The 26,653-nt window shown below is 40.8% G+C and overlaps 1 protein-coding gene across 3 annotated transcripts in view; it reads right to left on the bottom strand.

Moving 5' to 3' along the window:
* TMEM63A (transmembrane protein 63A) overlaps nucleotides 1-18,510 on the bottom strand; it is a 41,980-nt gene extending 23,470 nt beyond the window's left edge. Inside the window, exons 1-9 of one of the 3 annotated variants that reach the window (XM_067564851.1) lie at nucleotides 18,388-18,510; nucleotides 14,145-14,433; nucleotides 13,169-13,362; nucleotides 8,365-8,444; nucleotides 6,922-6,985; nucleotides 5,315-5,352; nucleotides 3,810-3,952; nucleotides 2,729-2,780; nucleotides 1,250-1,358 (exon numbers count right to left, since the gene is read on the bottom strand). In XM_067564851.1, coding sequence (XP_067420952.1) covers nucleotides 1,250-1,358; nucleotides 2,729-2,780; nucleotides 3,810-3,952; nucleotides 5,315-5,352; nucleotides 6,922-6,985; nucleotides 8,365-8,444; nucleotides 13,169-13,351 — 669 coding nt within the window. In that variant the 5' untranslated portion in view covers nucleotides 13,352-13,362; nucleotides 14,145-14,433; nucleotides 18,388-18,510. Of the gene's footprint in view, nucleotides 1-1,249; nucleotides 1,359-2,728; nucleotides 2,781-3,809; nucleotides 3,953-5,314; nucleotides 5,353-6,921; nucleotides 6,986-8,364; nucleotides 8,445-13,168; nucleotides 13,363-14,144; nucleotides 15,033-16,209; nucleotides 16,261-18,387 lie in introns of those variants that run through there. The other 2 variants (XM_067564853.1, XM_067564852.1) reach the window with 2 other exon arrangements.
* Between the last annotated feature and the right edge of the window lie 8,143 nt (nucleotides 18,511-26,653).

Here is a 26,653-nt window from a genome sequence, read left to right as displayed (position 1 = left end):
GTAGATTGCACCCTCAGCAAGTCTGCAGATGCCACTAAACTAGGGGGAGTGATAGATACCCTGCAAGGTAGGGATAGGATACAGAGTGACCACGACAAATTGGAGGATTGGGCCAAAAGAAATCTGATGAGGTTCAACAAGGACAAGTGCAGAGTCCTCCACTTAGGACGGAAGAATCCCATGCACAGCTACAAAATGGGGACCGACAAGCTAGGCAGCAGTTCTGCAGAAAAGGACCTGGGGGTTACAGTGAATAAGAAGCTGGATATGAGTCAGCAGTGTGCCCTGGTTGCCAAGAAGGCTAATAGCATATTGGGTTACATTAGTAGGAGCATTGCCAGTAGATCGAGGGAAGTGATTATTCCCCTCTATTTGGCATTGGTGAGGCCGCATTTGGAGTATTGTGTCCAGTTTTGGGCCCCCCACTGCAAAAAGGATGTGGACCAGTAGGAAAGAGTCCAGTGGAGGGCAACAAAAATGATTAGGGGGCTGGAGCACAAGACTTATGAGGAGAGACTGAGGGAACTAGGTTTGTTTAGTCTGCGAGAGAAGAATGAGGGGGGATTAGATAGCAGCCTTTAACTACCTAAAATGGGGTTCCAGGGAGGATGGAGCTAGGTGGTTCTCAATGGTAGTAGATGACAGAACAAGCAGCAATGGTCTCAAGTTGCAGTGGGGGGAGGTCTAGGTTGGATATTAGGAAAACGTTTTTCACTAGGAGGGTGGTGAAGCACTGGAAGGGGTTACCTAGGGAGGTGGTGGAATCTCCATCTTTAGAGGTTTTTAAGCTGCAGCTTGAGAAAGCCCTGGCTGGGATGCATTTAGCTGAGGTTAGTCCTGCTTTGAGCAGGGGGTTGGACTAGATGACCTACTGAGGTCTCTTCCAACTCTAATCTTCTATGATTCTATGGAGGTGGAAACTGTGACACAGAATATCAAAATATCTGTCCTAAAGAAATAAATAGAATGGAAAAGATAAGACCAGCTCCTAACTTCAGCACTGAATTTGGCCCTATATTGGTAACAGGCCAAAACAAAATCTCAGGTATGTTTTTACTCCTCTTGTGATTTACTCAACTTGGTCTTTCTGGCTGTGATTAGAATCTATTATACTGGAATGTTTACCTTTCAATGGATTCCTTCACATATACTGACATTTTGGCGCAGAGGGAAGGCATTTTTGTATTTGATTTTTCAGCATTTTCCCCTTTTGAATGTGCTGCATATTTCTCCAAGTAAATAAACTTACTGTGTTTTCCTCTTTATACTTGACGTACATGATGTGATGTCTCATGAAGACAACAGTCAAAATCAGGTAAATAACAGCAAAAATAGTGTGCAACCAAAGAAGATTATTGCTGTGGAATAAAACATTTAAGATGATTAGAAGTTAAAGGAATTTAGAGCCACATCTACATGGGTAGCTATTAAAATGCTATTAAGAATACAAGAGTTCATTTGCATTAGGATAGGAAAACTGGTCTCTGATTGGTTGATGGATGGTTTTGCCCATGCAGGCATCTGGTCTAACCATGTGACTTCCCAGCCCATCATACAGAAGTAGTAGCTTTCCAAGGAATGCAACTATTCTAGGATCTCCATATTTTTTGGGTAGCCTTTGGCATATGCCTTCTTGTCCAGCTCTGTAAAGACACACTTTGCCATACATTGTTGATTTACAGACAATTTTTCTGGTGATATTACAATTCACTGCACTGAGTAACTAGCTGAACTCTTCTTGGCCCCAATCCTTACTCAAATCTAAAACATGATTTTGGTTGACAAGAAGAATTAAGAGAAACAGAATGACCTACTGTATGTATTAGGTTAAAAACTGACTATCTGAGGCAAGGGGCGAAATGGAATTAACTGAAAAAATAATACACATAATAATATACATACCTATTGTTACAGCCTATACTACCTTAACTCTGCTGTACTCCCTTACCCCCTCTGTGTTTGTCAGCCTCTTTCAAAACTTACATAATGTGTACTGTCAACAATCTGCTTATCTATAATAGGATCAGTAATTAAAATATGATTTCAAAGCCTCTATATGAAGACCTATAAGACAGACAAATTTCTAAAGTTTTTTAAATGCCCATTTACTAATTATTATGTTGCTTTAAAAATACAAGTTGGCAATTACGCTAGCTGGGCTTTTTAGGAATGGGATTTTTTTTTTAAGATGAGATCAACACACAATAAAATTACTGTATGTGTTTAGTCATCCAACTATTTTTATGGCATTTCTTCAAATGCATGACTGATTTTAATAGTCTTCTCGAGAAAGACAGGCACATAAGTCTGGGGTAAGAAAGAATTTTAATCAATTAAGTCATACATTCTATTAAAGTTGTGAGATCAAAACAATACTGACAAGTATAAATTCTTCTAGTGTGGAAATTCCTGTCAGTTACATTGCTACATCAACATTTGTTAAATCAAGGGAAGCGTGTGGACTAGTGGTTAGAGCAGAGTGTAGCAACCAGAACTCCAGGTTTCTCTTCCCTGCACCATAACTGGCTTGAGACTATATAGCAAAAGTCACATAACTTCTGTTTCAGTTTACACACCCATAAAATGGCAATAAATAATAATACCACAATCACCAGGCATGCTGTAAAGTTTAATTAATATTTTTAAGAATAAGGTAAGCTTCAGATGAAAGGTGCAATATGTCCAGCAAATATAAAATATCATCTAATACTTTTCAACATTTACTTACCCAATTTGTAAATTTGCTATAGTTGTTCTCCCAAAACTATATGGATCTTTATCTAAAAAAAGGACAAAATACATGGTATTTTGGTGCTTTCTGGTGCAGCGTTCAGATGAAAACATAAGGAAATAAAATATAAAATACTTCAAAAATAAATTTATGTTTATTGTTGATATTCATCACACTTAATGTTAATAAAAATTCAAAATAAGGCAGACACTTAATGCTGGCCTAACTATGGTTTTATTTTAAAATTGAGTAAAACAAGAAGATATTTCATTCAGCCTGCAAAGGGAAATAGCAGCTTACTTTTTAACATTTGGACGTTGGATATTTACAGGTTTGTTTTAAAAAAACCACCACTTTGAAAGTCCAATTTCCCACTTTTATTATCTCAAATATAAGTCAAATTACAAAAAAACTTATTTCCACAACTATACTGACAGCATCGCTAATCCTGATGACAAGGAAGTAGACAATCCAAGGAAACACTGATGTGTCGGGGAAACAAGAGTGATAGTATTTCTGGAAAACAAAAAACCTCTTCACGACCTTCCACCACAGGTCGGATAAAATACTTAATCACATCACAAGGTTCTCTACTCTCTAAATCATCATAGCAAAAAGCACCAGGAACATACAGAAGTGACAAATTTTGCTACGTGTGGCCACTCAGAACTTAATACAGCAGCATGACCAGAACTTGAATCTTCCTATTCCAGAAAGAACAGGCCCCCTGCCACTTGAGCTAAAACAGAATCTCTGTCACCAGTACAAGGCCTATGACAGTTGAGCAGTTTCAATTCCACCCACTGGAGGGCAGGAGCACACGCACGCACACACCAGCCAGCCAGGATATTACAATGTTTGTTGAGGCATACAAACATAGAATTGCTATACCAGAACAGGGAAATAAGCCATGAAGTTTGTCATTCTATTTCTGACAGTGGCCTTTGCCAGATGCATCTAGCTGCATAGTATTACACTACAGACTGGGGGACTTAGTTTATTAAGTTTATCACAATAGGAGAGCTCTGCCAGTAGCACCGAATACACCCATCTTCAGGAGACGAAAAGATTTTCTTACCAAGTAAGTCACCTGAAAGATTGACGGGCAATATGATACAAATGGACAAAATGCTGACAGCAACCAGCAGGCAAATGATGTGGCGCTGAAAGGCGAGGTAGTGCATGGCATCATCACCGCATTTATCACGAATCTCTTCATCACTGCACCATAGACAAAAAGGCACCAAATCAGTCAGGATGTTTTCCTTGTTGGATTGTGCTTATGAACACTGACTTCTAAATAAGCCCTACAACCTCTACCTTCTTCTAAACTTGAGAAATGAAACACCAACATGGGATGGTTTAATAAAATAAACGTGAGACAAGGTAGGTGAGGTAAAGTGCGTACCTTCCACCAATTAAAGTTGGTCCAGTACAAGATATTGCGTCACCTACCTTGTCTGTCTCATATTATGGGACCAACACGGCTACAATACTGCAAACAAATAAATAACATGTAACATTTTTTGTATTAAAAGGATCCTTTTGCTGATATCAGTACACAATCACCAATGAGAGGTTATTTTGAAATCCAAATAGGCCCTCAGAGCAACATTCACATGTACATCTTCATCAACTGAATACACAGAGTACTCGAAAAATACTGTGTGCCACAAAAGGGAAAGGGATTTATTTTGACTGCCTTCTACTGATCCACCTGAAGTATGGAATACATAAAGAATTAAACCAGGTCAGCAAAATTCTACTCTTTTGGGCAGGCAATATTTTTGATGAGTAAAATTCTCATTATCAGCCTGGAAAAAGATGGGTAAATATATTTTGCACCTGTGTTACTCTTCCAAGACCGTTTTGCAAGGCTGAATTAAACTCAGACTTTAATCTCTTGGATGGGGCTCCTACAGCAGAAGTACACTCTACCCAGGAAAGGCTGAGGAGGAAGATGACTATATGTTATTCTTAAACCCACTCTCAACCAATTAAGGAAAGGCTCTGATGAGCTTTGGAAGGAACCACATCTATTGTCAGAAGGACAAAAATCAGTACAACGTGAGTTCTTGGGAGGGAGAGAAAGAACAGGGGGAAATGGAGGACAGCATGGAAAAGGAATCCCGGAGGACTCTCCTATTCCCCACCCTCAACAATTTCTTTTTAAAAAGTCTGTTTACTCAAATAGGACAAAAAGTCATGATTTCCTAGGCAGATAGGCACGAAGAACCAGTATCAAATCTTTAATACTCAGCTACTGAGAAACTGTTCTAGGGTCAGATTCATTCCCTCTTTACTGAAGTGCCAATTCTACAAAGAGAACCTGGTGGGCAGACCACTGGCTTCAATGGTTCTCTTTGAAGAACGGGCACTTACGATCTTATACCCACTTCCTACTCCCACAGACTTGAATGGAAGCCAGTTTTGGCTCATACACTGCCAGTTCTATCCCTACATATTATGCCTTGATATAATCTATTAATCACTTTCCACTTTGATACTATCTACCTATTTTAAAAATATATACACATCAGAAAAAGTAAACCATGGCTCACTGCTTCTGCTTCGTGTACTTACTGCATTCGAAAGGCAGCTGTCATCCAGGAACAAAACCCCTAGAAAAAAAGAGGAATTAGTATGCAAGCTTCTAAACGTTGATTGCTTTCAAGAAACAATAGTGTCTGTAATCTTTACAATTAATAGTAGTGTTTATATTAAACTAATTTTTTACTAGGTTAAAAATAAGAGCTGACAGTTTGGTTTTGATAATGTCAGGACACCATGTGCAATTTATAATCTATGAACACAGAAAACATATGCTTTAAACTCATCCCATAAATCAGTTTACAATTAGCAAAACATTAGAAAGTCCAAGGGATGAATAAAGTAATTAAATGAGTGCAAAATCTTAGATGTGATTTTAAGAAAAATATATAGGCTTTAGACCCAATCCTGTTCCCATTAAATTCAATTCAGGATCAAGCCCCGTAAATAGAACTGGTTTTAACTAATAGTTTCAGAACTGGGGGGGGAAAAGATATTTAAAGACCTTTCAAAGGTCCCTCACAATTTTAAATAGAATCCACATGGAAGAGTCCTGTATAATTCAATAGGGATGAAGCCAGTTGTTTGAACACCTCAATTTTAACCAACTACGAAGAAGGTAATAGAAAATTATATATTTCAAATAGGATTTTGAATCATCCTTTAGCATTTTAGAGCAGAGATATAATTCTCTATTAAATTCTATATTAGTGTTCACAAAGCTACAGATAATGTTATTTTCTATGAAGTTTGCTAGGCCTTTTCCACAATAGAATGCTCCCAAGATAAAGAAATATGTCTTTATTTAACAATTTAAATGATAAATTTCCTCAAAAGCTGAAGAAAGATTTAAAATAAAACATATTTAAGAGCAATCTTCAGCTAATACCAAGAAGCTCAGGCTGTGCTTTAGTTTCAGGGATTTTTTTTAAATTAAGCAGATGGATCTTTAAAACATTAAAATAGTAACACTGCTTGGACAGCACTTCCATAGTTTGATTATGTAGCCAAACATAGGATGACTAAGACGTTTTGAATCATACCCTTTTAAAGAGTCCCTCAAAAACAGCAGCCATGGATAAGGCCAACTGAAAATTAAGCCAAAGAGCTGTTTTCCATCTCTACCCTGCTTTTCCACCAACTATATATGGCTTTATTAAATGATTTGCCTGTATGTGCCCCTATTTCCCCCCTCTGTAAAATGTGGATAACACCACCAGGTTTGTTGAGAGGATTAGTAGGCAATATCTGTAAAGTGCTTTGAACATAAAAAATACTGTGTAAGTGTAAATTAGTATTTTATTTCTTCAAAATATTAAGATTAAGACTCTTAAGATTAAGACTTTCAAAAATTAAAAAAAAATTAAGTGACAACTGGATTTTGGTTTATAACAGGATCACAGTGTTTATCAAGGGCAGAAACAAGATGCCATAAAGCCATCAAAGGTTCCAATATAAGCACACCTTTCATAACGTTTACTGTGCCCCAAATTGGAGTTGTAGAGATTCCCCCTGCACAGAGTCTGGTTATCTAGGCTAGGTGCAAATCTGAATTATGGCAGATTCCATTGTTCCTGCATATTTTTACATACATACACACACACACCGAAATGCTTAACGTGTCTAATTCAAATACTGACACTGTCATACTCAGGGTCATCATGTACTGATGAAGAAAAAGACAATCTGTGGTATCTTGATTCACTAAAACACAAAGAGACATTTAAATAATTATTGTTACTATGGAAATGCTGTAGTTACTAGCTCTTAAAACAATTTTTACAGTTCTCAAGTCACTATGTGAGGCAACTTGAATAAAAAGTATGTATTTTTCAATATTGTAGCATAGAGAATTATACTTAATTACAAAAGTTTGTCCTTTTATTCAGTGTTCAAGAAGAAGAAAGCAGGAGCTTCTTAAATAAGAGAGCATGTAACTGAACAAGAAAAAAAAAGGATGAACTAGTTCATGAGACAGTAATGGTAATACTATTTAAAGAACAGACAGTTATCTCAGACCTGGTAGGACCAGTTCTGCAGGCTTCATCCTGCACAGACCTGGACTACAGCTTTACCAGAGTTCCTCCTGCACTCTGCTTATCAGCTCAGACCTGTACTGCAACATGACAAAAGCTAATCGACTTTCCTTCTCTCCTCGCCCCTACAACAGTTTCAGCCTCTTAGCTCAGACTTTCCCTACAGCATTATAAGGATTCCTCGCTTCATCTCTTCCACCAGCTCAGTTCTGTCCCATAGCATTGCAAAGAGCTATTAGAGAGTCTGGTATCTTCGATAAAATGGGAAGTTAGTTTTTCAAGAACAAATTGAAAATAGTAATTATGATGTAACTAAGAAACACAAAAAGCACATGCCCTTCCTTCAGATTCATTTGGCTTCATTACACTACCTCTGTTTTCAAGGACAAATGCAACAGTACTCAAGCTTAGCCCCACTTTCCACGAATAGTTAGATCACTAGCTTCTAAGTGTCCTAAGATGACATCAAGAAGTTTAAAATCACAGGCTCATCCAGCTTCCATTAAAATCAATGCCAAAACTCATCAACTTCAACAAAAGCAGAATCAGGTCCTTCGACTGAAAACAGTGGATTGATCTGGGTCAAGTTCAACGGAGAGCTCCATTCTCTATGTCAGCATGGGAAGATCTTGGGTTTGAACTCAGCTAAACGTAATAACTTTCATTCTTACATAAGAGCAGAAGCACTAATAAGTGTGCAGATGATACATTAACCAGACCTGAGCAGTCTATTGCTTTTTCTTCTTCTTGCCATTTCCTTCACCAATGAGAACTGAGAAAGATTCTTAATGACAAGTTCAACCTGTAAACACACAGTTTTATTTACTGACAGTGTCCTACAGTGAGAGACTGTTGGAGGGAAAGGTGTTTCTTTCACAATGAAGTCAGAAGAGGATTTTAAACAGGAAAGTAAGTAAAGAAAAATACATGATTACAGTCGAACCTTATTTACACAAATTTCAGTTACCTAAAACCCCATTTATCCTATTTAATTTTGCATCCACCAACTGGTTTCAAACAACAGGGCTTGGCTGTGCATAATTTTACCTTTCCGTTTCCGACACCAAGGCAAGGCGGCCATAGTCCCAGAATCTCTTCCTTATAATGGAGAACACTAACATTAAAATCTAGAAAATAGAAATAAAAATCCTTGATTTCAATTTTGAAACTGAAAATACAGTAAACTCTATGTTCCTTAAGAAAAGTATCAGATTATGCCAGTGGTCCATCAAAGCTGGTATCTCATCTTTGGAACTAACCTGTACTATGTAAGACAGTGGGTCCCAACCAGTGGCCCAAGGGCCAAAAGTGGCCCGTGGGGGCTTTCAAAGTGGCCCAATGCTCCTCTGCAGAAGAGAGCCACCACCTAAGGATCCAGGCAGAGTGCATTGTCACAGGGCTAGAAGACTGGTGCAGGCTCCTTGCTGCAGTCAAGGGGATGAGAGATCAGCCCTCCCCTCCCCTTGGCTGTAGCAGGGAGCATGGCAAAGTGCTTTGTCTGGGTCCCTATGTGCTGGGGTCCCTGCTGGAGCGAGAGGGAGGGGAGCACTGATCTCCCACCCCTCTGGCTGCAGAAGAGAGCCACTGCCTAGGGACCCAGGTGGAGCGCATGGGGCTACAGGACGCATGCGGTTTCCCTGCTGCAGCCTTACTCCTACTGTCTAGCTGCAGGGTGGGGAGGGGGACTGCTGGTGGAGACTGGTGGCCCTTCAGGGTAGTAAAAATTATATCTGTGGCCCTTGAAACAAAAAGGTTGGGAACCACTGGTGTAAGAGATCCAGTGGCCACCATGCCACAAACCAGTGTGTTTGGGACTTCAGAGTCAGCAGGTCTAGAACTCCAGCCCTGCTGCTCTCATAACACAGGCCTGAAGTTTTAGCTAAAGAAAAATATTTTAACTAGACTTGTATAAAGGCTTATGACAGACTAGGAACAGTTCTGATACAATCCAGTGGCAGGCACTAGCGTACATACACAATAATCAGTATATTGCAACTAAATGTTTCAGAAGAAGCTAAATCCTTCATAATGGACCATTACTATTATTTATTATTTAACAGGGCCCAAAAGTATGATGAATGCTTCATAATGGCATGTTTTACAGTGATGCAGATAGTTGTGGTGGAAGCAATTCCTTCTTCAGGCAAAGCTTGAAATTTGCTTACATCCTTCTCATGGTAGATAACTACAATCATTATTATGGCTCATAAAATCCATCATCAAGGCTTTTTTTTAAATTCTGCCCTTAAATTAATTCCTTTGTAGCAAAACAAACAATTACGACCATGCAAGTTAGAAAACAAGCCATATTTCATAGATTTACAGAGAACTTTTTTTAAAAAAAACACTGATGCAATCAGATGGGAGATGAATTCCTTATTAAAAGAAGTCTGCAAACATCACTTTGTGACAAACAGAAGAACACATGAGCTGTCAGATGAGTTCAGACCATCGGACCTTCAAGTCTGGCATCCACAGGCAAATAAGTGATAGCCGGACGAAGGCAAAAATGCTCCACAATATACCTGGCTCACTGTGCAATGCTGTTCATGGAGGGAGACGATACCTTCCTGTCCCCTATGGAAAGTGGCCCAAAAGCAAAGACTCAACATTTTAAAGTCAAGTGTCTGTAAGAAGAACAACTGTACCCCAAAAATGGCCAGCATAGAAGTCTACAGTGGGGCTCACAGTCACCTTCCTCTTTAATAAGGACTACAAGTCCAGGATTAAGTACTTTAGATCCAAACTGCCATCCAGGCACAGCACTGCCCACTGGACTGTGCCTCCATATTGAAAATGAAGATGGCCCCTAGCTGTTCCATTGTGTTTGTTTTATATTTTATTTTAACAAGTTAGGGGTGTCCTCTGGGTTCCTACAGAACTGCCAGCACGGCCTTCAGATAGGCAAAGTTTTGGCTCCTCTTCAGTACAGTTTCCTTAATTCAGTAACTGGATGATTCCTTGATTCTCACTTTACTCCTAGGAACCTCAATTACCAAGTCCATTTGCTGGCTTTCAATGTCTTTGCCTGGTGGTTTAAAACTATATTTATTTAAGATCCCATAAGCCAAATTCTTCCCTGGTATATAGCCTTAGCCTTCACTGGAGTTTCGTCAGGGATGAATTTGCTCCTCTGTATTCAACACACTGGCTATTAACTTTCACTGGAAAAATTGTTCCCAGACAAACCTCCAGAAATAATAGTGTTAAAATCTCTTACAATGCTGCTTATTTCTTATCACAGGCTCTTAAATGAAACTCAGCATGCAGACAGCAAAAGTTATGCTCCTACTCTGGAGGAGGTGCAAGGACAACAGTGTTTTATGTCAGTCCTAGGGAGCCCTTCATTGATGTTCTAATCTACTTTGCCGCTTTCCAAAGGGGATCTAGAGCTCTTCTTCTTGGCTGGGGACAGGCTAGCATTGTATCTTTTCAAGCAGCAGTTATCTTAATTTGGTGGGGGGGGAGGGGAGGAGTGCAGCCTGCCACAAAGTTATGGAGGTAAAATATTAACAACTGTAGCCACTGACCCTCATCATCCTTACCCAGATTAGCCCAACAGAAATATGGTGAAGACAAAGGAGATGGCAGCTTTTGGTCAGTGCACAGGAACGCTAGAGTGTGAAACTTCCACCCACAAGTTTCTGCATGGAAATATTACTTACTTACACACAAACACCACATTACAAGTGTCAAATGAAAGGAGTCACAGCCTGTATGGAGTGATATAAATCACATTATTATTTATAATCCATTTATTTAAATCAGGGTGAGGCTTGGTAAAACTAATTTGGAAATTTGGGTTATTGTAATTTTAGATTAAAATGCATAATAAATTTTAAGACTGGTTGGTTTATTTTTTAAAAACGCAGCTACAGGTAGGATATCCTATTTGAGTTCCACAAAACTGCTATAAACAAAAAACAAAATATTGACAATTAAGGCCCAGATTCTGCAAACATTTAAGCAAGTACATAACTTTACTCATACGAATTAGTCCCATTGATTTCCAGTGGAACTATTCATGTGCTTAAGGTTAAGCATGTGCATAAGTGTTTGTGACGTCATGGCCTAACATTTTATTTTTATTACAAACTTTTTAGTAGCATAACATCAACCACTTCAAAATAATTCCATGCTTCCATGTTAACAATAAAAAATTTAGAATTGTAACACATTAAAAATGTTATTGTGAAAAATACACACATCAAATTTTTCAAAAATATTTAGGCACCTACAGTGGTATTTTCAAAAGCACCCAACTGACTTAGGAGCACAAGTCCCATTGACTTCACACTACAAACCCAGATGGAAAAGTACAGCCTGATTGAAGAATTTCAACTTTCTTGACTAGAGGAAGTTCAATAGATCAGAAGATGGTGCTGGTTAGCAAATAGCCCATGGTGTACTGCACTCAACTGTGTGTTTCAATTTTGTGCTGTTCTCATATAAGGATGTTAATGAGTCTCTGGATGTCACTTTTTCAGCATAGATGAGCATTTTAAGTATATTTCTTAATAGGCAAAAAACCCTCTAGGTAAAATCTGAAATTCTGCTAACAATTAGGGAACTAGTTAAACAGGGACAAAATATCCACTTCAGCAATTTAAAGGCTATAAAACAGGAAGAAAGTAAAGAACTAGCAACAGGTAAATAAATTATGATTGAAATAAAAACTGATTTTCTTTTTTAAAAAAATCATGCTTTTTAATCAGCTCTTGTCCCAGCATTGGAGACGCTGGCCTCCATTCATTAAGGGCACAGCAGTGATAAAGCTTACAATGAGTATTATTGGGTTTTTTTAAGTTCATAAGCCAAAATGTACAGAATACAGTTACTATTTATTCCTCTGAATGCATCTGGGTTGCTCTGGATCAAGATTGCTGAACAAAATTAAAGGACACCAAGACACCTACAGAATACAAAACAACAACCTGGTCCCTTTAAAATAGGTGCTTCTTGAGTTCTGGGTGGAGCAGAGGCCAGATAGTCTAATGCCTTTGGAGGTCCACTTGCACATACCAAAGTTGTGAGCATCTGCACACCTACACTTGAATGCAAATTTAATAATTATGTGCACAAGAGTATTTAGATATCTAAAAAACCCTGTGTGCGCAATTGCAGTAAATACATATGTAGGTGTGCAAGCATATTTCTTCCCAGATGTACTGTAGGCCTCTCTCTGAAATTCTAGCACATTGCCTTGTCATCTTGTCCCTTCTTCTGATGTAGGATTGGTCTGTACATTATTTTCTCCACCACTTTGTACATTCTAATTTGAGAGGTCTGAAGTGATAGGGTTTCCTTCCAATTCCTTTAGGAGACTATTTCACTGTCTAACAGATCTCAGCATTAAGAAGTTCTTCCTTAATACAGTAACAGTATTTAGCATTAGCTTTCCTCTCTTGAGAGCTCTTCGAACACCAGCTGACCCTTACATCCCATAAGGAACAACCAATAGGAAGGAAGGATGTTCTGTTGCTAAGGCATAGAACCAGAAGCCTAGGATGCTATTCCTTGTATTACCATTGACTCATTGTATAGCCAGGGCAAGAACCTTAGCACCTCTGTACCTACCCATCAGTAGCACATTCATTAATACTTGTGAAGTGCTTTGAAATTCCATGATGAAAAGTGGTACAGAAGAGCAAAGCAGGGCAAATGAAACTTATGAGGCCAGCTTGCAGTCCTGTATCTCTCACAACCTCCTGAAATATTCTGTTCTGCAGATTCTAGGAAATGAACCCCTCTTTACTAAATCCCCATCAGACAGCGAGGGTATTCTGGGCAACACTGAGCTTCTGGACAGGGAAGAAGAATTACAGCTACAAGAGTTAAAAAGAAAGCTTACCAAGAAGCAGGTAACATCTAGCAGCAGGACAGTAGGGACTCCACCAAAAGTTACTCCTTGAAGCACAGTACTGTCCTGTGCAGTGCTGTAGCAGTATCTCTCATTTGATGAGTTGGTACCTCTACTTCTATTGAAGTAGACTATACGGGAATGTCCAATGTCCAGAAACAGGAGAGGAATCATCTCGTATCTCCCTTGAAAAAAGGAAGTAAACAGTCACATTAACAGCTTGCCTAATGGGTCAGGAGACTCATGTTTGTGAAATGTGCAAAGAGGTCAAGTGTCCAAATCAGGCACCTCCCAGTGAAGGAAGAGTCAAAAGAAAGTGTTCTCACACAGAACTAATATTTTACAGTCATCCCCCACTCCCAATGAGAAAAGATTTTGCAATAACTACACTGAGCAGTGTCTGTTACAAAAATATTCTTTGGTGCAGGATTTCTATCCATGTACTCTAAACATCTAATAATACACAGGCCTCTCAGAGACCAGGCATCAAAGCTCAAGTGCTTAAAATGCATGTGCAATCTGAGGAAGGTTGCCTGAGACCAATGTGTAAACCTTCCTATTCTCCCATCTAGACTATTAAAACTATTAAGTATTTGAACTTTGATTCCTTGTTCTTGAAGTGACACAGGAAGTTAGATATTCCAATGACCTATGATGGTTTGAAGGCCTTCAAAGTTTATAAAACTCACTATAAATTCCATAAAAAAACCACAAAACACATACCTACAACAGGCATGTTGTGAGGTTTAATCACAGTTTTTAAAGAAGTTAGAGCTCATTGGCTGACAAAGTAAAGTGTTAGAGCTATATTATATAATATTACTAACAAGAAAGCGCCATAAACATTTCCTATTTTCGTTCAATTATGAATTAAGCTGCTCAGTTAACTGGCAACATAAGGAAAATGGCAGAATTTTTTCAGTTATACAAAAGTGTCTTTACAAGTGGAAGAAAATTGCTCACTTACTTCTGGGGTTTGCTGTTTTTAAAGTTTCTTTTAGAATCTTCTATACTTGATTCCCAGTAGCTCTCAATTACTTGGACTAAAAGTACATCATTTGGAAGGTGTTTGTAAATGACAAATTCATAGGAAGAATACACCCTAGAGAGCTCAAACTCTTGGGAGAAAAGATTATAAGTCTCTGAACCTGTGCTGAGGACCAACTCCTGAGTGACATCCACCACATTTGATTACAAGCGTATGCTTCTCACAAAACCATTTCCCAGATTTGACAAAGAAAACACTGCTCTGGATGCTGAAAGAAACAAACAGAAGTTATTCTTTTTCCACCCCTTCCTTTTCTTTGTCAGTTTAAGGTCCTGGCTTAACAATCATGGAGAAGACTGAAGTCTTATCCATAGAGCAAATACAGCATGAGCATAAGCAACGGAAGCATCCTCACATGTCTTAGCTATATAGTTCCCCTACGGCTTGAACGGAACATTCTCTGAGATGTTAGCCATGACTTTTTTTAAAATGGTGTATTTGTGTCCATTAGGTCCTCAACAGGGATCTCCAAATTCATTAAATATAGTCCCTCTAAGAACCTTCAACTTGTAATGATTTTTAGGTCACTACAAACCTGGTCTGAATTTATATTGGAGGCCAAAAGATGAAAGGCTCCATAGCACAATATCAATACCGAGAGCCACCCAATATCCCCTTATTATTACAATAAACATCAGTACTATTGCCTGACCCATAAGCTACAGATGGTCTGCAAGATACCGTCATGCAGATAGTAAAATGCACAGCATTTCAGAATAAATGATTTTTAGGACCTATTTCTAGTAATTCTCTACTGGAGCTGGTAGGCCCTCAGTCCATCACAGTGTAGTGGTATCTTCAGCAGAGAGAGACATAATTACCTCTGTTCCAGATCCTCAAATTCACAAAAGCTGAGTAGCCTTAAATAACTCAAATTAGAGTGTAACACTGTCATGGCAGGGGAGACAGGGTGGATTGATGTAAGTGATCAAAGTGATTTAAATCACAAGCTGGAAACCTTTATTTAAATCATCATTTGTACTTCCTAGTTATTTTCCTAAAGAAAGGTTACCATTGGTTGGTAACCATGAAATCATGTTGATTTACAATTAAATATAGCTTCTACACTTAATTTCATACCACTTTTTTTACTAACCAGGAGGATACACTGTATCTATACACATTTATATGAGCAGTTATACAGCTTAACACACATTTATTCAGATTCTTAATGTTCACATTCTTAAAATTACATTAAAACGTGAAGTGGCCATCTAGCAGGTCTCATTACAGGAAACATATGACTCTTCTTGCCATGAGATTGTCCATGCTCCTAAGAATGGGGATTTGATGCTTGACAGCAGGAAGCTAGAGCATATCTTGAATTTATGTTGGGAATGATTGCTATGGCAGCTGCGAAGATTACAGGTCTAAATTAAAAAATACTAGGTCTCAGCACAGACTGCAACCACACAGGAGAACTCATCTGTTTGGAGACAGTAGCTAGCAAGAAAACTAATGGAGATAGCAAATATAATGACACTTCTCTTAGGGATTCCTTTGGGGGTACTGCTGCAAAGATCAGAATGAGGTTTGTGACCTAGCATGGGGAATGTGACTGCTGGTGGGGGCTCTTAGAGGTGTAGGCACCATCTCTTATTTTCACTGGGAATCTTTGCTGGGCCTGCTGATCTGTCAGACCCTGGGTCCACTGGATTCTAGAGTAAAAGGGTTGGCAGCACCACCATGTAGTACCTCTCTGGAGACCTGCAGGGTTTGCACCTGACCCAGGTGTTTTTATACCTTTTGCTAGATTTTCCAGTCCTCCCTGCCCAGGCAAAGCAACCCAATCAGGAATGGGCTACTGAGATGGTGCCTGCATCTTGCCCAGCAAAACCAGCCTCTTTCTTCCTGTCTCAGGAAGCGGGGCTGAGCTGAGGCAATTCCACCTGGCCTGCAGTGAGGGGGAAACTGCACTCTGTCCAGAGCCAGACGAGTTCCTAATGAGACACTCACTGCAGGGCGGGAGCAGGAGACTACAGACCTTTCCTTTTGCCTCTGGCTTTCTCGGCCTTCTTCTCTGCCTGAAGCCTGTCAGGGCACCAGCTACTCCAGCGCCTCAGCAGGGAAAGTGAAGCCGAGGGGACAATCTCCCCAAAAGCACAGCCCTGGTCGTTGCTGGGGATTAAATGGACAGTCACGGATCCAAACGGTTCACCAGCAACTGGAAACAGAAAGCTGAATGGAGTCTTCCTCTGAAAAGCTGATGCAGGAAGGGCTGGGGACACCACGCCTCCTGCTAGCCTCTGTGGAGACAGAAGTGGAGGGAACTGCAGGGGGCGGGGCATTCCCCTGCAGCTGGTGACTGACAGGGCTGGTTCTGCCTACGCTATAAGTAGGCCTAAGTACCTATTGTAACAGATTTGTGGACCTTACCACAAGGCAGAACCTGAACCTGAACCTTTCCCTCAGGATATACCTTTGCTGCAGAGTCAATCTGAGTTATCAACACTCAAGTCCTTCTCTCAAGTTAAATTAGTGCATTCGAAAGCAGCCACACCATGAAATAACTCTTGAGCTGCTATGTCCACATTGGCATTGCACTCACTCACGTATGGTGCTACGATTTCTGGGGGCAAATCCCATGTTGCTTTGCACTGCAGCAAGCGGAGACACACTCTTAATTCTCTCCCAGTGAATTGTGAGATAACTTGTCTGTCCTTTCTGGGCATGGGGTGTTTTGTGGGGAGGCACTGGAGAACTACCAGCACTCCAGGGGAGCTAGCCTGCATCCACACTACTGAGCAGTCATGTTAGCATCTGACAAATTGCACTAACTTGAGCATTAGCCTATGCCCCCTGCTGAGCCAGCCAACTTGAGTCAAAAGCATCACTACACTCAAGGTTTGTGTGTGGATGGGCCTCAAGATTAGGGTCCAACACTCAGCTCCAGTCAAATTTGCAATGAAGACAAGCCTGGCAGAGACTATCTCCTGCAGAGGGCAGTAGGGAGCCAGATTTATAGTCAATCAGTCAAGTCCAATGATGCTGTGTATTTAGCAGGAGCCCAAGTTTTCTGACATGAGTGTCTGCATAAGCAACCAAAGTGTATATTTATGTACATTTGTCTCGGTATCCAAAAAACAGAGAAACACATTGCTAATATTTCCTTATGCTTTTACCTGCCTTAGAGAAACAGGGTGGGTGAGGTAATATCTTTTATTTGACCAACTTCTGTTGGTGAGAGAGACAAGTTTTCAAGCCACACAGAGCTGACCGGAAGAAGAGCTCTGTGTGGCTCAAAAGCAGCAGAGGAAGAATAGCAAATTAGGTATCTGCCCAGCTAGAAATAGTCGTCATTTCCAGGAGCTTTATTTGCTATATAGAGAATAGGAATATACCCACAGACACTGGCTTCTCCAAAAATGGCTCATTGTACATACTTATTGAGATCCACAGAATTTCACACAAAAGAAAAAGTCTGTTAAAATGGTGCATGAGCACACACATTATACCCTAATAATACTAAAGAGCCATACAACAGCTTCTCCAAAGTGCTGCACGTTGACCAGTTAATCCACACAACACTCCTGAGAGGTAGAGAAGTATTACTGCCCCTATTTTACAGATGGGAAAACAGAGGCTACAGGAAGATGAAAGGACTTGCTCAAGTTCACATATCAGGTCAATGGCAGAGGCAGATTAGTGCTCAGAAATTCCTAGACCCTAACCCTATACTCTGTCCACAGGCCCCTTTGCTCCTGACCTGTACCATACAGTAGGGGGGCCACTACCATCCACGGGGGCCCCCTGACGAGGGTGGGCTCAGCCCATGTACTGGATGACTGGTAACAACCAGGAACTGGCCTGGGGAGCGGCTGGCCCTGGGTCTCGACTTTCAAGCAGGAATTTCCTGCAGGGAAACTCTTCTGCGTTTGATCAGCCACCACCGCAACACGCCCCAGCCTAGACGAATCCCGCACCGCAGCCAGGCCCGCAAGTGCGGCAGGGGCTTGGAAGGAGGCGAGGGGGGGAGGCGAGGAAGACGCTCAGCTGGCTTTCCCGCCCATAAGTTGGGGGGAGAGGGGGAGATACAGCGCCGGGACTGGAGGCGGCCCGCCCACGACCGGCCTCCAACTGGAGCAGCTGGGATCCTGCTGGGCTGCAGCCCCCAGCACACGACGTGGCAGCCCCGGGAGCTTCCTGGCCGTAGCCCCATTACCTGCAGCGGCGGCTGCCCGCTGTGTCCGGCCGGGCCGGGCCGGGCCGAGGAGGGGCCTGCGCTGGCTCAGCTGAGCAAGTTCCTCCTGCGCGGGGTGGGGGCATGTCCTGAACCCGAAAGTAAAGTCAAAGCAACAAGTACTAGGAGCCGCGCATGCGCCCCCGCCCAGCAGCTGCCAGCTGGGCAGCGGCCGGAGAGTCCCGGGCTGAGCCCGAGCCCGGCCCGCGCGCGCGCGCGCGTCCGCCGCTCCTCGGTGCTGCTCTGGTGCCGCCAGCCAGCACCGCGCGCCCGCTTGGAGCCCCGGCCTCGGTGCTCCGGATCCTGAGCCATCCCGGCTCCTAATGCTCTGAGCGCTCCCTATAGCACGCTTGGAGCCCGCCCCAGGCCCTACAGCGTGTGTCTCCTCCGAGCCCTCCCCATGCTCACGGCCCGCTCCGAGCCCCTCTGCCCTCCCGGTCCCCACAGTCCACTTGGTGCATTGTCTGTGCCCCACAGCCTGCCCTCTGCCCCCAGCCCCAGTGACCCACTGCCTGCCTGGTGCTATGATGCCCTACTGCCGCTTGGTGCCTCTCTATGCGCCCCTCGTTGGCCTGTTGGCACTCCTTCTGTGTCTTTCTTTCCCCTCTGTGTCGTCCCCTTGTGATGAAGAACCCCTCCTCCCCCTCGCATTTCTTGTTACTTGTTTTCACAAAGCTGAAATGGTAAAATTGTCAAAAATAATGCAGAAAAGACACAAGTGTTCAATAACTATTTCTGTTCTGTATTGGGGAAAACATGATGTTCAGTTTTATCATGCTGCTAAGTGCTTTCCATTTCAGCAGTAACTCGAGGATGTTCAAAAGCAGCTACTAAGGTTGGACATATTTAAATCAGCAGGTTCTGATAACTTGCACTGAGAGTTTTAAAAGAGCTGACTGAAGCATGCCCTGGACCATTCATGTTAATTTTCAATAATTCTTAGAACACTGGGGAAGTCTGAGAAGACAAAACGAAAACTAATGTGCCAATATTTAAAAAAGGTAAAAGGGACGACCTGGGTAATTTATAGCCTGTCAGCCCTAGTTCAGTTCTAGACAAAATAATGGAGTAGTGATATGGGACTAGATTAATAAATAATTAAAATATGATAATATAATTAAAGCCAGTTAACATGGAAAATGTTAAAATGGAAATACATCTTCTCAAACTAACTTGGTATCTTTTTTAGGAGATTAGAAATTTGGTTGGTAATAGTGTTGCTATAATACACTTAGATGTCTGTAAGGCATTTGACTTGGTACTGTATGACATTTTGATGAAGAAACTTGGATGATACAAAATAATAGGCATACATAAAAGGATTAAAAACTGGCCAACAGGTCTCAAAATGTAATTGTAAATGGTGAATCATTGAATCATAAAAGATTAGGGTTGGAAGGCACCTCAGGAGGTCATCTAGTCCAACTCCCTGCTCAAAGCAGGACCAACCCCAAGTAAACCATCCCAGCCAGGGCTTTGTTGAGCTGCACCTTAAAAACCTCTAAGGATGGAGATTCCACCACCTCCCTAGGTAACCCATTCTAGTGTTTCTAGAGGCATCTCACAGGGATTGGTTCTTGGCTGTATGCTATTTAACATTTTTATCAATGACCTGAAAAAAATATAAAATCACTGATAAAGTTTGCAGAGGACACAAAGATTGGGATTGTGTGTAAATAAGATGAAAAGTCACTAATACAGGGTAATCTGGTTTGCTTGGTAAAATAGACACAAGCAAATAACATGCATTTTAATAGTACCAAATGTGAAATCATACATGTAGGAACAAAGAATGTAGGCCATACTAATTGGATGGGGGATTCTATGATGGAATCTACTTTTGTATTTGGCACTAGTGTAGCTGCAACTGGAATATTCTGTCCAGTGCTGGTGTCTCCAATTCAAGAAGGATGTTGATACATCGCAGAGGGTTCAGAGAAGAGCCACAAAAAGGATTATGGGACTAGAAAACATGTCTTATATACAAGATGCAAAGAGCTCGCTCTATTTAGCTTAACAAATAGAAGGTTTTGTTAGTACCTACATGAGGAACAAATATTTGATAATAAGCTTTTCAGTGTAACAGATAAATGAATAGTACAATCTCATAGCTGGAAGTTGGAGTAAACGTGGAACAGAGGCTGTGGCATCTCCTGAACCATCCCTGCAATATACATAGGGATTAATTCTCCTCTCAGTTACTCACAGCTGTTAAAATAGATTGAAACAAGATGGGGAGCTATCTTTGCTCCAGTCAAGGAGGAAGAGCTGTGCGGGACTTCTTCTTAGGTCACCGGAGGAGTGAGGGCTACACTATACTTTTAGAAGAGGAAAGAGAGCTGTTTCCCCACCTCCAATTCGTATGGTAATTGCTGGATACACAGATATGTTTGTCACACACCTTCCCTGTAAGATTAGTCACTGTATGTGAGCTTAAATAAATAAAGGTGCAGTTATGTAATCATTATGCTGTACATTGATATCTGTAGATTTAGATATATTAAAGGGGGAAACACAAGGATTTTAGGCACTACATTTAATGTGTGTTAAAAGAGGTCTAGTGACCAAAGCAGAAAACTGGGAGTCAGGAGACTTGGGTTCTGTCTTGGTTCTTTACTGACTGCATACCCTGCATGTGCAATCCACATAAATCTCTTAACTAGAGACAGATCCAAACTAAAGCTTGGATTGAGAAACCCTTGGTGAATTTTGAGGGAGCTTGGATCCAAAGTGACCATTACTTTTTAATGGGGACATCTCTCCCCTTAGCTTACATGTTCTTGTTTTCCCTTCAGTAACATTGTGGTGATCATGATTCCTTGAGAGGAAAGGTCCTATATAATAGTACTTTTGGGGCACATTGCTATTATTTATCCTTCAGTATATCTTCCCTTTTCATAGTGATGCCCATTTACACTGCTGTCATGGCAGCCAGGAGACTGTCACCTCACTGTAACAGAATGCTAAGTGCTTTTATTCTTTGAGTAACCATGGGTTGGGTGGGGAGTTATATTTTTCCAATTTGTGTTGAGCAGCAAAAATGCTTTGAATGGGAGTTAGGTCTGCCAGCATTTCCTTTAAAACACTGTGAACCAAATGTACCCCTTGTATAGCCTCACTGAAGTCAATAGCATCACACCAGTAACAGCTTAGGTCTCTTTATTTTAGGCATTTATAGCTTAGCTGAAACAACTTTACACCGTGCTGAATCTTGGTTACAAGCCAAGGAATGAGAGTTTTTTAACCACTTGGCCATTTATAAATTATAGCATTATAATAGGGTAACTCAACATTTGTTAGTTAGTTTACTGTTTTGTGCTCCCATAATTCACAATAACAACCAACCTTTCTTCTCCCCCCCCTCCCCCCGTGCTCCCCTCAAAAAAACCTTCCTCAAGAAGAGCTTTCTATTACTAAAAAGGGAGAAGAGGGCAGAGAGTCCAGGAAGGCCTCTAAGGACTTGACAATTTCCAACCTAATTAAGTGGAAGCTATTCAGATACTATGGTGATGGTCAGCAGTGCAAAACCCTAATATAGATAAATCAAAAATAAGTTGGATACTGATAGTAGTATTAATAAGTTACATGACTTATAGCACTGTTATCCAAGGCTCTCAATGCACTTTGTACATGTTAATGAATTAAGGCTTACCACACAGCTCTAAGATAGATAATGAGGCATAGAGAGTTTAATTGACTTGTGCAAAATTACGTAGCTTGTCTGTGACAGAACTGGGGATAGAACCTAGATCTCTAGACTCCCAGTTACGTGCCTTACTCAAAAGAACATCCTGTCTCTTTTGAAAATAAATTCTTGCTAGACAATAGTCCAGAAGCACAGTGCATATGTTCTGTGAGTTCATCTAACGTTCTGTGGTTCCCCTTTCCTTAATCTCCTTCCCCTCCTGCCACCCCTGACAAAAAAAGCACCAAATTATCTGTAGTAACAAGACACACAGCAGGGGAATTTTGAAACAGAGCTTCAGCCTTAAGTCTGTCAGGGTGTTCATTGTAAATGGTTGTTCTAGGGGATTCATAAACTGGCCATAAACATTTATATAAATTAAAACTTAGCACAGAAAACCTCAGTCCCAAAACAAGAACATAAGAACATTGGGTCTGACCAATGGTCCATCTAGCCCAGTATCCTGTTTTCCAACAATGGCCAACGTCAGGTGCTTCAGAGGGAATGAACAGAACAGGTAATCATCAAGTGATCGATCCCATTGCCCATTCCCAGCTTCTGGCAAACAGAGGCTAGGGACACTTCAGAACATGGTTTTGCATCCCTGCCCATCCATGCTAATACCCACTGATGGACCTATCTTCCATAAGTTTATCTAATTCTTTTTTGAACCCCGTATCGTCTTGGTCTTCACAACATCATCTGGCAACGAGTTCAATAAGTTGACTGTGTTGTGTGAAGAAATACTTCCTTTTGTTTGTTTTAAACCTGCTGCCTCTTAATTTCATTTGGTGACCCCTAGTTCTTGTGTTATCAGAAGGAGTAAATGGCACTTCTTTATTTACTTTCTCCACACCAGTCATGATTTTATAGACCTCTTATCAGATCCCCCCTTAGTCATCTCTTTTCCAAGTGGAAAAGTCCCAGTTTTATTAATCTCTCCTCATACAAGTGAGTCAAATTCACTGCTCAAGTAAACAAGTGCAATTCTATTCTAAACCACTAATGCCAGTGGTGAATTTAGCTGAATGTATGAATTCTCTTCTAATTAGGTTCCCACATCTTAACCATAATCATGGTATCTAAGAGGAAATTGACAACCATCATTCCCCTGCATGGACACTCTATTCTATATCTGAGGTCCCACACCTTAATCATAACCAAGGTATCACAAAGAAATTGACTAGTATAATTCCCCAGGATGGAAATGAATTTATTCTGGAATATTATTCCGGAATAATTACTCTGCTTTGGAAAAGGAGTAATTGTTCTGAAAAGATTTTGTTCCAGAATAAAGTATCCACATGGAGGAGTTATTCTGAAATAGTTAAATTATATTGGAATAGCTATAGCAGAATAACTATTCTGTTATAGCTATGCTACAAAAATTATACCCATGTAGACAAAGCCACAGTGTCTACAGTGTCACAGTGTGTGTATTTTACATAGTCTCAAAACCAAGACCCATTTGGTTCATGGCTTTACTGGTTTCATAAGATATTTGTGCTCTTCTTTCTTGTCTTTTTTAGGATTAAGAAAATTTAATCCCTATACCCTCACCTTCGCTAGAACATCTGATTTTGTGGTCTAATACATGGGATGTTCAGTTATCTTGACATTGAACTGGATCTTGTCGTTAGTGCCTTTTGCTATGTGTAACATAGCTTTTTTTCTCTTTCACAATGGTTGGTAACTCCCAGCCTTTGCATTTGCTTCTTTCTTTCCCTGTCTAGACAGGCTTTTTAGCTAATTAGTGTGATTTTGTTTATCTCTGATTTCAACAGCAGCACCACATTTCACCCCTCCCCACTTCTTGTAAACAGATTTTTGTTTGACACTGTCTGTTCTTCTGGTGACAAAAGCCACATCCTTCTACTAGTTAACAAACATTAAATTTCACTGCTGGGGATATATGGAAACCCAGTTGTAGGATCTAGAGAGCAGGTCAACAAAATTTGAAATCCTTCCACCTTAACTTTATTTTGGATGTTCTCCATCCATTTTGACAGCTCTTTAGCACCCAGTTCAACAAGTGTGCGACTCTCTTCATATGTAGTTTATGTGACTCTCTTCCTATGTGGTTTATATCCTTGATCAAGGTGGCTCTCTCTGCAACTGCCTTCTGGCTCAACTTCAGCCTCTCACTTGTGGCTTTATCCTTCACAGCAGGACTTTCCTCGATGGATGAATTACCAACATGGACATAGATATGCTCAGGACCTTGGGCAGCAGGTGGTCTGAGGCTTTACCATGCATGACAGCTCTCCCGGTGGTTTTGCAGTTTTCATTACTGCTGCTCTCTGAGAAGAGACCCATATGCCTGATTGGCTGTTACTTACACATCTGCCTACTCAAATCTATCTTAATGGATCTAATTCAGGTTTCTAGCCTGACGGCCCATTGCTACCTCTTAATCCTTGCTTTCATCTAGCAATCTGTTTTATAAGCCTCTCAATACACCAAAGGACTTGGTGTGGCCAGTATGGCTATGTCTACACTACAGAACCTATGCTGGTTTAGCTTTGTATTCTTCCTTTTAAAGACCCAAACAGTTATATGTAACAAAACACCAAAATATTTACCTAGACAAAAATTAAAAGTGATTTTGCTACTCCTCCTCGATTATGGAGCGGGAAGAAACTCACTGGGTCCAGACTGTGTGGATTTCACTGAACTTTGATTTGAATTTCAAGTTAGTACAAACCAAAGGAGAAAAGGCAAAACTCAAAATGAAACAGCTACATTTTGTTAAGTTCTGTGCATTGCTTATGGATTACTAAAGGACAATGCTGTGAAGTTTCATTTCACCTACTGTGTTAGCCATTAGAAATGAGCTTGAACTGTAAAATTCTGATTTGGATTGTACAAAACTAAGGAAGTTCAGTGTTACAGTTCCCACAGCAACAGGAACTCTTCGCTGCTTTGCACATATACATGACTTCAGGAAGGTGTTACAAGATCTCCACTAATGACAGCAGGATGATCCTACTGAGCATACCCAGGGAGCTGAGTGCTAGGAACACAAGGCAGGAGTGTCCCAGGCAGATTGGCAGCAGGTTTGCTGGTGACAGGATGCAGGGTGCTTTACATATGGAGCATGTGCCTTACATATGCAGAGTGCCTTACATACAGTGTAGTTGTAAAAATGGACAGCTCTGAGTGAGAGCATCATGCCTTCATTGGCAGTAGAATGTTCCCCACCCCCAAAACAGGAGATCTGTTTTTATTAAAGAATGAGCATAAAGTCTGGGGCCCAGGCATCAAGCCACCAGTTGCATAGGCACAACTCCCACGGAAGTCAACTGACAGGATGCTCAGGCCCCTGGCGGGCACTCACTAACACCTTCACTTTCTTGGAAAGGAGGAAGGCAAACACCGAATGATGAAAGGAGGAAAGACAACAAAGACTTCCCAATGATTCTCACACCAATATATACCTTTACAAAATACATGAAATTATCTAGCATAGATTGAATTGTTTTTCAGTAGATGTTTTTCTTTATAGTGTTCTGCTTTCTTTCTGTACATCCTCTTTCTCTCTCCCCCTCCTTTTCTTTATGTACATCTCTCTCCTTCTCTCTTTCCAATTCTCTCTCCTTTTTCTCACTTCCCTTCTACTCTCTCATTCCTGCTCTCAATTTTATAGTATTATCTCCTCCGGTTTCATTCTTCCTTTCTCATGACTGTTCTTTCCTTTTACTGTGATCCTCATTTCTCTGGATCTCTCTCTCTTTTCTGTTCCCTCCTTCCACATCTGAACATAAAGGAAAGGTGCACCAGTGTTTGATGCATGTCCTCCAGTCATAGGCAGCATATTTAACCAGATTGCAAGCCGTGTCTGGCTTGGAAGCAATAGTATGGTCTGCTCTGTATAAAGGGGAAAAAATTTAATGTAGTAATTACAAGCTGAGCTCAAGCATCTGACTGGTGATCTGTGAATTCTTGGAGGCCCTAACAGTGAGAAGGCCTTGTCTCTAACAGGTTCACTAGTTGTCCATAATAGTTGGGAATGGCAAGAAAGGATAAACCAGTTGATCTTATTTGCTTTGGAGGCACCTAAGGGTGATAAAAGAGTTCACAAAATCATTCTCTGAGATTTATATTTAGGATTTTATATATTAGTAATAGGACCTTAAAATGTATTCATAAGCTTGTGGCAGCCAGTGCATTTAATGGAAGGCAGTTGCCACCCTCAGGCACTTATATTAAGAAACCAACTTCCATGTACTTATATTAAGGAGTAAGCAGCCAGCGGCATTCTGCAACTACTGCAGTTTCTGGATCAATTTCAAGGGAAACTCAAGAAGCAGAGAATTTAATAATCTAGTATGACTGTGAGCCCTGATTCAGGAAGTTGTCCCTATGTGCAATCTTCCAGCATGTGCTAAAAAACTTTCCTGATCTAGGCCCTTAATGAGACCCACAACTGAACTGGCACTGTCATGAAGGGCTAAGAGGAATTGAAGTTTGCAAAAATTGAAGATTACTTTTGGGGCCCAATCTTGCAAATCTGCTGCATGTGTAATTCCTGCTGAAGTCAATTGAAATTCTATATGTGTTGGA

The sequence above is a fragment of the Emydura macquarii genome, unplaced genomic scaffold, assembly GCF_026122565.2.
Source record: "Emydura macquarii macquarii isolate MOO-44397 ecotype Brisbane River unplaced genomic scaffold, CSIRO-AGI_Emac_v2 contig_2676, whole genome shotgun sequence".
Taxonomy (NCBI): domain Eukaryota; kingdom Metazoa; phylum Chordata; order Testudines; family Chelidae; genus Emydura; species Emydura macquarii.
This window is presented reverse-complemented; position numbering and strand designations above follow the sequence as displayed.